Here is a 13,167-nt window from a genome sequence, read left to right as displayed (position 1 = left end):
GAAGAATGAGTGATGTTATTCTAATATGTGGAATTTTAAGGTTTTTATATTTTTTGTCATTCATGTTGTGCTATGCTGTGGTTTTGCTGCTTTGGTGAGAAAGTTGCAGTATGTATTGAAAAGAAGTGTCATGCATTTTGTTTCCTTTGCAGCATCGTTGTAAGTATTTCAATGCCTCGCTTTAGGAGATTCCCTGTATTATCATGCTATTTTCTATAAAGTGGAAAGATACTTCCACCATCTATAAAACTCACACCATGTGTGTGTTAGACTACTCACCAAGTTTCTAAATGGTGCAGCCAATGCAGCATTTGAAGCTTGATGCCATCCAAGACTAAGCTGTCTGATCAGTGCCCCATTACTCCCTCCACCTGTGGTGCACTGTGGCTTCAATGCGTACAGTCTTTGACAGCTTTGTGAACTTTGCCAAGAAGAAGGATATAAGCAGCAGCATCATGGAAACACTTTCAGCTGCAAGTTCATCTGCAAATCACCTAGCATATGGATTTGGACATTTGCTGCTGTTCCTTTATTGCTGAGTCAAAATCTTAGAATAACCTAACACCATTGTGAGAACACCATTGACTGCAGTGAATCAGGTAGAAGGCCCATCACCACCTTCTTAAATTGCACATTCCTCGCTACTTTAAAAAAAAAAGTCCTGCGTGCTATGCAGCGACTTCTGGTAGAATAAAAGTGAAATTAGAAGGAAGAAACTTGTTTCCCTCTATTTTTCTTCTCACCTCTCCAACCCCCTCCCCACTCCTCACCATCCAACATTGTAGATTAATAGAATAGGCTGCCTTCAAAAAGCCATTGAGGCAGTGCTGATTTTAACCTGTTTAAAGTTCTCTTTCACTAGCTAATGAATGGGATTAAATATAATAATCAGCATGGCTGTACAAAACACTGGAGAGAGAGGATACAATCTCTGGTGTAATAAAATGGCCCAAGGTGCTTCATAGGAGTATTATAAGACAAAATGGCACTAAGCCACATAAAGGAGATACTAGGTCAGACTTCCAAAAGCTCGATCAGAGTGGTATGTTTTAAGGAGAGTCTTAAAACAGGAAACCAAAGTAGACAGATGTGTAGAGAGGAAATTCCGGAGCTTAGGGCCTAGACCACTAATGGTAGAACAATTAAAATCGATGTTCAAGAGGCCAGAATTGGAGAAGTGTAGATATCTCTGAAGGTGTGGAGCTGGAGAAGATTACAGTTAATAGCGAAGTGCAAGGCCAGAGGCAGATTTTAAATGAGGATGAAAATTTTAAAATTGAGGCGTTGCTTAACCTGGAGCCAATGTAGGTCAGTGAGCCCAGGGGTGGTAGGTGAATGGGTGCTGCTTTGGTCACAAGCAGTAGAGTTTTGGATGATTTCACGTTTACTGAGGGAGAACTGAGATTAGCCAAGAGCGTGTTGAATAACTTAGAGATAAGAGGGTTTCAGCAGAAGATGAGCTGTGACAGTCTTAGTGTGAATATGAGATCAGAAGCTCAACTGGTGGTCAGATGTGACACCAAGAATGCGAACAGACTGGTTTAATTCAGACTGCTTCCAGGGAGATGGATGGAGTTAGTACCTAGGAATGGAGTTTGGAGCATGGACCAAAAACAATGCCTTCAGTCTTCTCAATATTTAATTGAAAATTTCTACTCATCCAGTACTGGATGTCAGAAAAGCAGTCTGATAATTTAGTGGAGGAGTTGAGTGAGGTGTTGCTGTCAGCATTAATGCTGTTAGCGAACTAACACTTTGCTTTTGGATGATGTCACCGAGAGGTAGCATGTGGATGACAAATGAGAGGGGGTCAAGACTTGAAAACTCCCAAAAGACTTCTGCCAACTTTTGCAATCAGGGAGAAACAATTAAATCGTTGGAATTCTCCCAGATGAGCAATTGTTAAATGATATTTAAATCATACTTAAATGTTTAGTGTCTTTAGATCCAGATTTATGAATAATTGAGAATGGGGTAGTAAGAATCAGAGAGGCTATGGGAAAGTCTCATAAATTAAGATATTACATCAAACTCAGTGGATGTGGCATTATAAAATTGGCCTTGACATTCATGTAGTTCCGCTGCATTATTTGGTGAAAATGTGCATGGGATTAAAGACAACGCTGCCTGTTCACTCCAGATGTCTCAGATTGAATGAAATGGATGCCAGTTATGATGTATTAATATTTCTGTGGTGTGTGGTATTGTTTGCCAAAATTTAGTGATATGTTCCAGCCATGCAGGAGTTGGATGTATACAGAAGCGAAGGACATTAATGCTGGTTTCACTTTCACGTTTGTAACAAACCCTGTTATTCATTAAATGCTGTTCAGTTGCAAGCTGTTCCAGTACAGCTACGTCACTGGCTTCTGCCTAGCAATGTGGAAAATTGCCCAAATATGCCCTGTACACAAAAAGCAGGACAAATCCAACGCAGCCAATTACCACCCCATCAGTCCAGTCTCGATCATCAGTAAAGTGATGGAAGGGATCATCAGTATTGCTATCAAGCGGCAGTTGCTTAGCAATAACCTGCTCACTGATGCTCAGTTTGGCTTCCACCAGGGCCACTCAGCTCCTGACCTCATTACAGCTTTGGACAAACATAGAAAAAAAAGCTGAACTCAAGGGGTGAGCTGAGAGTGACTGCCCTTGACATAAAGGCAGCATTTGACCGAGTATGGCATCAAGGAGCCCAGCAAAGCTGGAGTCGGCGGGAATCAGGAGAAAACTCTCCGCTGGTTGAGGTCATACCTAACATAAAGTAAGATGATTACGGTTGTTGGAGGTCAATCATCTTAGTTCCAGAACATCACTGCAGGCATTCCTCAAGGTAGTCTCCTAGGCCCAACCATCTTCAGCTGCTGCATCATGAGGTCAGAAGTGGGGATGTTTGCTGATGATTGCACAGTGCTCAGCACCATTCATGACTCCTCAGATACTGCATTTGGACATGGACTACTTCAGTAAGACCTGGACAATATAGAGGCTTGGGCTGACAAGTGTCAAGTAACATTCATGCCACACAAGTGCCAGGCAAAGACCATCTCCAATAACAGAGAATCTAACTATTGCTCCTTGACATTCAATGATATAACCACTGCTGAATACCCCACTATCAACATCCAGGGAGGTTACCATTGATCAGAAATTGAACTGGACTAACCATATAAATACTATGGCTACACGAGCAGGTCAGAGGCTAAGAATCCTGCAGCAAGTAACTCACCTCCCGACTCCCCAAATCCTGTTCATCATCTACAAAGCACAAGTCAGGAATGTGATGGAACACTCTCCACTTGCCTGAATGAGTGCAGCTCCAACAACACTCAAGAAACTTAATACCATCCAGGGCAAAGCACTGCTTGATTGGCACCTCACCCACAAATTTTCACTCCCTCCACTGCTGATGTACAGTGGCAGCACTCCCTCCACTGCTGATGTACAAGATGCACTGCAGGAATTCACCAGGGCTCCTAGGGCAGCACCTTCCAAACCCATGATTTCTATCATGTAGAAGGACAAGGACATGGGAACACCACCACTTTGAAAGTTCCCCTCCAAGCCTGCACCTGACTTGGAACTATATCACCATTCCTTCACTGTCGCTGCGTCGAAATCCTGGCACTCCCTCCCTAACAGCACCGTGGGTGTATCTACACCACATGGATTGCAGCTGTTCAAGGCGGTGGCTCACCACCACCTTCTTCAGGGCAATTAGGGATGAACAATAAATGCTGGCCTAGCCAGCGACGCCCATATCCCATGAATGAATAAAAAGAAAGTTCGGAAGCTTTATCCATTTTTCACCATAACTTTGGAGAAAATTATGTGCTTAAATTTTCCTAGCAAATAGGATTGGCTAGATTCCACTGCCAATATAACAGTGACGCTATTGGTTCTTTCTGTTGTTTATGCATATATGGTACAGCAACTTCAGGTGAGGAGCAGATGCCTGATTTTAAATCTGAATATCCAAAACTAGCATCCCAGTTTAGCCACTCCACTGTTAGCTTTGTGAGAATGACATATCACTGTCTGCCTCACCATTGACATCCATTAAATGTTGCGATGCTGCTATTTTTGCAGTAGATTTGAACTAAACTAGCCACAAAGTTAAGTCTTGTTATCTCAAACATAAGCACCCTTTTAACTATGTTAAATTATGTTTAACTATGTTAACTATGCTAATTACTGTTAATCATCCACTAGCACTGAAAATTAACTGTTGTAAGTGTGAAGTGCCATTGCTTCAGGTATTATTGGAGAGTTTAAAGATGTCAAATTTAAACCTCTTGCTTTTATTCCCTTCGCTCTGCCTCTCCCACGCACGCTCACCCTTAAGCGTGCTCACCGTCTTTTTCTATATTTCTTTGTGGCATTGAATTGACCCACTCCAATTTACACTTTCTCCTCCGTTCTTGTGCTGATTCTTTTCCCCCTCAAACCATCAACATAATTGGGTAAGGGTTGCCTTGTTCACTCAGGTCCCAGGTGCCCTGTTTCCCTTGCTGTGACATTATCAACTTTCTGTTTTAGCAACCTAGTGTGTAAAAATGGGACAAATCCAACTAACATTGACATTGTTATGTGCCCAGCTACAGCAAAATCTGGCCTGATAGCTTCAACCTGACCTAAAATTGCCAGCTAAAATGGTCTCTGAGATAATGAACATAATCTGAAGTTATTCCCATAGCATAATCATGCATCATGTGATTATTAACTAAGCTGTTTATATTTGGTTACAATTTGACTCAGAAATGACAATAACATCTTTCTTTTCTAAATGAACTGAATGCATAGGAACAATTCATTTTGTCCAATTTTGCGATGGCATCAGTTGTAGTGGCAAAAATGTATGCATTTCCAACTACGTCTTTTTTGTAGTTTTAATGGTATGAATTGGATTGTCACTTGACAAACTGATGACAATCTGGTGTTGCTCGAGCTACTGTTTTTGAGAAATGGGGCATTTCTGTTTTTGCTTAGTTTTGTTGCGTCATACAATAATTGTCAAAATCAATGAAAATATATAGAGTTTTGCTACTACTGATGGGTTTAGTTTATGTGCTTTCTAAAACCAATATTACTCTGCAAATATAATCAAACAAAAAAAACTCAAGTTCCTGTTAAACCTTTTATTAATTTAGTGTTATCTAACACACTAGCCACATGTGTCTAAATTGGGAATCTGATTTGGCTAATGCAATTTTGATTAGTAGATAAAATAGCTACTAAAGATGCCATGATCTCGATACTAATAGTTGCAGGAGTATGGACATGTACTAGAACTTTTTGTGTTTGTTGGTAAAATGATAAGCCAAAAAGCATTGCATGTTGTTTTTAATAGTTATGCTTTACTTCCTTAGTTGTTGATCATTGCTAAAATTATATGGAACATGGCTGAAAACTAGTAACATTATGTGGCGACTGGAGCTGTCATTGTGGTCAGCTTGATACATTGGAACAACCACTTAAGGCACCTGAAGACAGTGAGCCCAACCAATAGTAGTGACAGCAGGGCACATCATGATAAAGTGTGGACAGCATCTAGCCATGTTCTGGATAGTGTATAGGGCTGGATCAAGCAGAGCTCATGCAAGTCAACATTCTGGGGAATCGCATTGACAGAAATGATGTACTGATTGCATCCAGTCGCTGGACAAAAAGTTAGAAGCTGCACCAGGATGTACTGTATCTGATAACTTCATGCCAGAATTCCAAACTTCAGTGCAGGAGGCACACTGCAAAGTTTTGCACTAAGTGGAGTTTGAGTAAATATACACATGATGGCTAAAATCAATTGCTGCGGTAACCTCACCTGTGGCTGTTCAGTAATTTCAACTAGATAACAGAATTAATATTTTTGGACATGGCTAACTATCCCTCTGATGTCATTTGATACCAACTATACTCCATTTAGTATGTCTAGTTACAAAATTGGCCAATTCCTCCTGTCAATTGTGTATCATTGTATGATTGCTGAATTATGTTCCCCTCTGCATTTGCAACTTGGCAAAATGAGTACTTAAAATAAAGTGTGTACAGTTCTGACTTTCTTGCAAGAGTAGCAGCTCCTGTATTAAGTATGACAGTAAATACAGAAATGTTTTATCTAGCATATCGAATTTCCTGCTGTCTTCATAATAGCATATCAGGCCTACTATGCTTTAAACGCCTGATGAAAACACTCTCTACAAAGCTGCAGCAGGGGAACTGGAATGGTAGTAATCAAATCAATTTTGAAATTTTATTTTGAAAGGTTCTGGAATCAAAGAAGACAGTCCACCTCCTTTGCCAGAAAGAACTCCTGAATCTTTTGTTGTGGCTAATGAATCCGGTAAGATCTGTTTCTTTTTAATTGTTATAAAGTTGCTGAAATCATATGTTCAAGTCGTGTGGGCACTGGTGAATCATACTTTATTCATGGGTCCACTAAGCCACCATAATTAGCTGGACAGGATAACTTTTCTAAGTACTGCAAATGGAGAGAGTAGTAGAATGATCTCATTTTTGCCGGATAAATTGGTTGGTGTGAATTGCTTAGGCAGTCCCAAGACATCAATCAGTCAACAGTAATTTCAAGTTTGAATTTTCAGGAGTAGATGTTATTTTATCTGGGGCCTATATAAAATCTCTAAGTCCAACTGATTAATCTAATCAAATCTGCAATCTCAGGATTGATATGTACTGCTACTTGACATTGTGTAACAAAGAAGAAATTTAAAGCCAACATCTTATTGATTTGAAGTGTCATATATCTGCCACTGGGTGGTGCTGTAAAACAAGGTAGGTATCAGTATACAGTGCATAATGTCATCTAGTGGCAAGAATGCAATATTTCACCATATAATGATATATACATTTATTATAATGACACCCAGTAGCAATAATTTGGAATTGAGTACTGTTATGAATACATATCTCCTAGAACTATATGTTTTTAAGAATTGGAAGGACGTTGAATTATTTGGACACTTTCTTGGGAACTGACCTTTTTAAAAAAAATTATAAGTTCACTTTGGACTGTGAGCAAACTGCCTTTTCCAAGAAGTCACATGACTTCAGCTAAACGACCAGCAAGGCAACTGAGGAGATAAGAACCACTTGTTTATTTGAACTTTAATTGCTGGAGAAAAAAAACTATTGCTTTCCGAGACTGAAGGGTCCTGGTGATTTTCTGGAAACCATCTGACTGAGATGAGTTTCTGTATTGGACTCTTTTTTTTGGGAATAAACTGAAAAGGAAAAGATTGTCCAACTCACTTTCTCCCTGCCTTGTCTGAAATTCAGTTTAGTTATCAGTATCCAGCTAGAAATCCTCACCTCAGTATAACTCATCTGTATTTGGAAACCTGAGAAGCTAAGTTGAGAGAAAGATCCCAAGGACATCGGTCGTGCTCTGTCCTCCATGCCAAAGCTCCTCTGGAAAGAACATCCAGACAACTACTGTGATCAATGATCTGTCTTTGCATGCAGAAACACCAGATGGACAATGTCAAAATCCTTCAAACTTTATCCTTTTACACAGTTTTTTCATTGGCCAAAAAGTGTTTTCTTTTCCCTTAAATGCTAACCTCTGCAGAGACCCTATTTGTTTTGTCCTTTCTGTGTTTATTGGGATTTATAGGGGTATATAGCTACACTCCCGGATTACAAATTGAATGTTAACCAGTCTTTGCAACTTGCTTTTAAATAGTTTCATTTCATAATAAACTCAGAATGATTGATTTATTGAAAGAGGCCTGGTTAAAGTCTTTTTTATTCTGGTTCTAACAATAACAAAAGAAAACAATTGGCCATTTTGATGGGTGAATAAAACATTTACACTTGTGATGCGATCTATGGAGTGGTGGCACTAAAGAAACTGCGCACTCCTCCCATCCGAGTTGAACAGTTGTGCAATAATATTTGCTGCCATAACGATTAATTGCCAGCCATAAATCATGCAATGCTTCGGCAAATCATAGTCAGCCATTTGTTTTCTTCCCTTCATATGGGTGAATGCTCAGCCTTTTTTGATCTTCCCATGATTGCATAAAAACAATCTTCTATAATTTCTAGGTGCTGAATTGAGAGTACAAACCTGTGACCTGTTCTGAAGCATGTTGGTTTTTCCCTCATGCACTTATACTTGCCCAGTTCTTCTTCCTCACTGACATGCTGAACCTTGATGCCATCCTGTGCAGACATGGAATCAACTTTCAGTGTATGCTGAGGACCAGCTGCACCTCTTCACCTCGTTTAGACTCTTCCATAATGTCTATGTGTTGTCAGACTACTTGTCTGAAATCCAGCCCAATTCTTCCAGCTAACCATAGAGAAGACCAAAACTATTTTCTTTAGCCTTTCCCACCAATTTCATTCCTTTCCCTTCCAACCATCTTCACTGAACCACACTGTTTACATCCCTAGCATTCTGTTTGACCTTGATCAGATTCCATCTCTAAATCCTTGCCATCACAAAGAAGGACTGCTTCCACCTCCTAAATCAGCCCAACTGCCACAGAAACTCTCATCCATGCCTTCATCGCCACAAGTTTTGATAATTGCAGTACTGTTCAGGTCAGCTTCTCAGCCTCCATCCTCTAATCTTGAACTCATCCAAAACTCTGATGCCCAGATCCTATTCTGCACCAAGTCTCCCTCACTCACCATCCCCAATCCCCATTTTTTTTAAACATTCTTTCATTGGATGTGGGCGTCGCTGGCTAGGCCAGTATTTATTGCACATCGCTAATTGTCCTTGAGAAGATGGTGGCGAGCTGTCTTTTTTGAAACACTGCAGTCCATTTGATGTTGTCCACAGTGCTGTTAAGAAGGGAGTTCCAGGATTTTGACCCTGCCACAGTGAAGGAATGGCAACATAGTTCCAAGTTTGGATGGTGCGCGGCTTGGAGGGTAACTTGGTGTTCCCATGCATCTGCTGCCTTTGTCCTTCTTGGTGGCAGAGGTTCTGGGTTTCGAGGTTGCTGTTTGAGGAGTCTTGGTGAGTTGCTGCAGTGCACCTTGTATACACTGCTGCTACTGTGCGTCAGTGATGGAGGGAGTGAATGTTTAAGGTGGTGGATGGGGTACCAATCAAGTGGGATGCTTTGTTTTGGATGGTGTTGAGCTTGAATGTTGTTGGAGCTGCACTCATCGAGGCAAATGGAGAGTATTCCATCACACTCCTGACCTGTGCCTTGTAGATGGTGGATAGGCTTTGGGGAATCAGGAGGGGAGTTACTTGCTGCAGAATTCCCAGCCTCTGACCTGCTCTTATAGCTTCATTGCTTCCCCCTTCCAATCTCTGTAACCTACTCCAGCTCCTCTGCCTCCTCTGGAATCTGTGCTTCTGACTCTTAGCATCCACTGCCCCTGCCAACCTCCCTTTTACCTCATTGTTGACTGCGCTTTTAGCTGCCTAGGATCCATGCTCTATAATTCTTTTTAAATTCCTCCACCTCCCTTAAGACTTCCCTTATGACCCACTTTAACCAAGCTTTTGGTCAAGCTATCTCCTCTGGACCGGTGTCCATTTCTTTCCTTGTGCCGTTTGTTACAACGAAGATACTATTTAAATGTAAAATTGTTGCATTAATATTTTAATCAGACCTGTTACTGGTCAGTGTGCAGAAATTATAATTAATGTAGCCAAATCAGATATTTTGTACTATTCCCTTTATAATGCCCATGTAAAACCATTTAATTTTGTGAAAAAGAAAATGTTCTTGGTAAGAGTACGTTAATAATAAAATGAAATGGTGAGTGGAACGTTGCCTATTTCAGGAATGTGGCAGCAATAATGTGCAATTGAGTGAATGTTGCTGCTTGATTTTGCTACCTGCCCAACTATGTCTTATCCAATTTCCTTTGTCAAATTTATCGTTTCTCTCGTTTTATGTCCAGATCACTTCTGCATAAAATAAGTAAGGCCAACTCTGATGATAAACCCTGTGGACCACCACTTACATCTTTCCAGTTAGGAAATTTCTCAGTCACCTCTTTGTGTTCTGTCCTTGAGCTATCTCTGTTCATTATTACATTCTCCTTAATCCTATGTGCCATTATCTTTTCCATAAGTCTCTTATCAAATGCTTTTAGAAAATCCAGGTGAATCATATTGGGACGAATCTTCCAAAGAGTGGCAATCACTGTCGGATTGTCATCTCCCTCCCTTTTTTCTTCAACAGCACCAGAGCTCCACGTTTTTGGCCCGGACTTCCGAACCTGTTTCGGGAGCCCTTTCTCGTAGTGTAGGTTTGTCGGGGGAAGCCAAGCCACACCCCTTATTTGGCATTAGCTGCCACATTTTTGGTAAGTCTTCATTCATTAACGCAGTGAAAAGCTTTGGGACATTTTAAAGAGCTTTTTACTGTGTTAGTGAATGTGAGTGAGGTAATTGGGTAAGGTGGTGAGGTTAGACTAGGCTGGTGAGCCAGGCGTTGGGGGATTTGGGTGGGGGGGGGAGTGGGGGGGGGGCGGTGCGGAGGCGCGAGTCAGGAGTTGAGTTTGGAAGAATCGGGTTTGGGGAGTTGGGGGCGGGCAGTGGTTCGGAGGGTTGGGGGAAGAATCAGGGATGCTCGGAGAGTTGAGAGAAGGGGCAGTGGAGAGTCAGGGGTCAGTTGTATAGTTACCCAGGAGTTAACATGGTTTTTTTTCTGTCTAATATTTCCTGCCTAACAACCAGGTGAGTGAATCGGAACCTTCCGAGGTCTCCGGCACACACTGAATTGGAGAATTTTGTGGAGGGTCTCAATCCAGGGGAATTATCCATCAGAAGTTGAAACTTGCTGGATAATTCCCAGAGATTCCTTGCATTGGGACTTCCCTGGGGCCTCATGGTACATCTTTCAGGGTATGTCTGGTCTGCGACCATCTAGAAACCAGAAGATCTGAGCCATTCGGTCTGTGATTTTTTTTTTAACAAATTGTATGCTTTTTAAAGTGTGACCTTCCCTTTAAAAGCCAATACTGGACTGCCTTTGCCTGATTAATTTGTTTCATTAATGATGTGAATTTGGCTCAGTCGTTGGTGTCATTTCTTTTGAGTGAGAATCTTTTGGGTTCAATCACAATCTCGGCTGACAATTCAATGCACTATTGAGGAAATGCTGTCTTGGCGATGCCATTTTTCAGATGAAATGATAAACTGAAGCCTTGTCTGCCTGTCTCAGTAGCTCAGTTGTTAGGTAATGGAATTCTTAATCCCAGGGTCATGGTTTCAATCCCTATGTTGGGTGATGAATGGTGACATGCTGACAGAAAAATACTGTTGAATACAATGTTTAAAAAAAAATACGCCATTTTAGCGCGCACATTTTTCCTATACCAATTGCTTTTTGCATTTTTTTCATGGTTTAACTCTTGTTGATACATACTCTAATCTGCCCCACTGAAGGATCCAAGCTTGTGATGTGATTATCGCATAATGATTCATAGTTGAATACTTCAAATTTATGATTTATTTAGCAGTTTCTGCTCTTGGTCATTATTTGTGGTACAAATTACTGTAGCACCCAGAACTTGTTAGTAAATGGAATCTAATTATTAAGATATTGAAATGCAAGTCTTAGAGTGAATGATTTGATGAATTTTATTTTAACATTAATCAATTTTTTTTTGCCACAGGCTCTCCTGTTAGGCCTGATCATATTGGGAAGTCTGCCGAATGGAGTGGTTTTCCACAATCACAGACTGTTGAGCAAGTAAAGATGGTGAGGAGTAAGGTAATGCACTCTAGTGTAATGGCATATTTAAATAAATTAAAATCATGTAGATATAATTAGAAATGTTGGATTGTTGAAAGGTACTTTAATATTTTTCCTTTTTTTTAAAAACAGAGCCTGAAAAATCCTCGAAGTTCAAGAATGAGTAAGCAACCACTAATCATTTTTTAAAATTACTTCAATTTTATTTATTCCTTTATACTTCATCTCAAATCTATTAATTTGTACCTACTGAATGGAAAGTTAAATTATTGCCGCCTTGATTTTTTTTCATGCTGATTGCATCAACTTTTTCTGTCCATTTTGCACTTCAAAGCTCGTTAGGAATTTCTCAAAGTCTTATGTTCTATATACTCCCGAGGCTTAGGAATTGCTGGATCATGAAAGACCATTGACAATTGTGGTAATCACATGATGCGATGATAGTTGGGGTGCTTAGTAGAGGGCCAGGAAGAGAAATCATGGGCCCTGGGACTTCTCCTGTTTCCAGGCCCCTTATTCCACATCCCTTAACCTTCCATCCCACATCCTTTGAGAGCTCAGAATTGGGAACCATTGTCACAGTGGATCTAACTTTTTTATAGGTTTAGCAAAACTTCTTGGCTTTTGTACTCCATGCCTCTATTTATAAAGCCCATCAAAAGCTCAAGTTTCAGTGTGGTACATTTTACAACCATGGCTTTGTCCAAAAATTACACACAACTTGGGTTGTTTGTATTATGCAAACAGGTCTACTTGTTTGAACCTGGCCCTATGCAATAGCCGGACAGCAGCATCCAAAAGATTTTAATTTCAAAAGCACCGCAAACAACCATCCTGTGTATAATTGAGAATATCTTGAACTAACAGTGTCATATTTTATTGGTGCATGACTCCTGGTTTTATTTCTAAGTTTAAAAATGGCAAAAGTGAGCACCAGTCAATTCACCTGTAATCATGCGCCATTTCTATCCACACAGATGGGCTTTCTTAACCAAAAAAATACTCTTTTATGTTGGGTGATAAATATTTTTTCATTTTAAATTGAACCTTACCGCCCTTACAAATGTCCAGCATGGAGCATATAATAGGAGAGAAAAGTACTGCAGGTGTTGGAGATCTGAAATGTAAGAAGAAAATTCTGGAAATATTCAGCAGGCCAGGCTACATCTGTGGAAAGAGAGAAACCGAGTCAGTGCTTCAGATCCACAATCTGCACTAGTTTTGAAAGAAGGGTCACTGACCTCTGTTTCTCTTTGCATAGATGCCACCAGACGTACTGAGCATTTCTAATATTTCCTGTTTGTATTAGAGCAAAAAAACCCTTTTTTGCCAGCACTCCAAAAAGTAACTGGAGTTCTTGTGAACCTCCTATTTCCCTTCAAGAAACCCAGCAGCAGCTGCCTGAGATTTGGTTTGTCACAACATTAAACGTTAATTTAAAAAAAAAGTTAAGGTATGAAGAAAACATATAACT

The 13,167-nt window shown here is 40.3% G+C and overlaps 1 protein-coding gene across 6 annotated transcripts in view; it reads left to right on the top strand.

Annotated features, from left to right (window-relative positions):
- The window catches only part of LOC121285789 (tyrosine-protein phosphatase non-receptor type 12-like), a 106,655-nt gene that overhangs the window by 79,621 nt on the left and 13,867 nt on the right, over window positions 1-13,167 (top strand). For 4 of the 6 annotated variants that reach the window (XM_041202604.1, XM_041202603.1, XM_041202602.1 and 1 more), the window contains 3 exons: window positions 6,263-6,340; window positions 11,614-11,711; window positions 11,826-11,856. In XM_041202604.1, coding sequence (XP_041058538.1) covers window positions 6,263-6,340; window positions 11,614-11,711; window positions 11,826-11,856 — 207 coding nt within the window. The remainder of the gene's footprint in view (window positions 1-6,262; window positions 6,341-11,613; window positions 11,712-11,825; window positions 11,857-13,167) is intronic. The other 2 variants (XM_041202607.1, XM_041202605.1) reach the window with 1 other exon arrangement.

The sequence above is a fragment of the Carcharodon carcharias genome, chromosome 13 (assembly GCF_017639515.1).
Source record: "Carcharodon carcharias isolate sCarCar2 chromosome 13, sCarCar2.pri, whole genome shotgun sequence".
NCBI classification, from domain to species: Eukaryota; Metazoa; Chordata; class Chondrichthyes; order Lamniformes; family Lamnidae; genus Carcharodon; species Carcharodon carcharias.
Note: the sequence above shows the minus strand (reverse complement) of the source record. Positions and strands in the feature narration are given on the sequence as shown.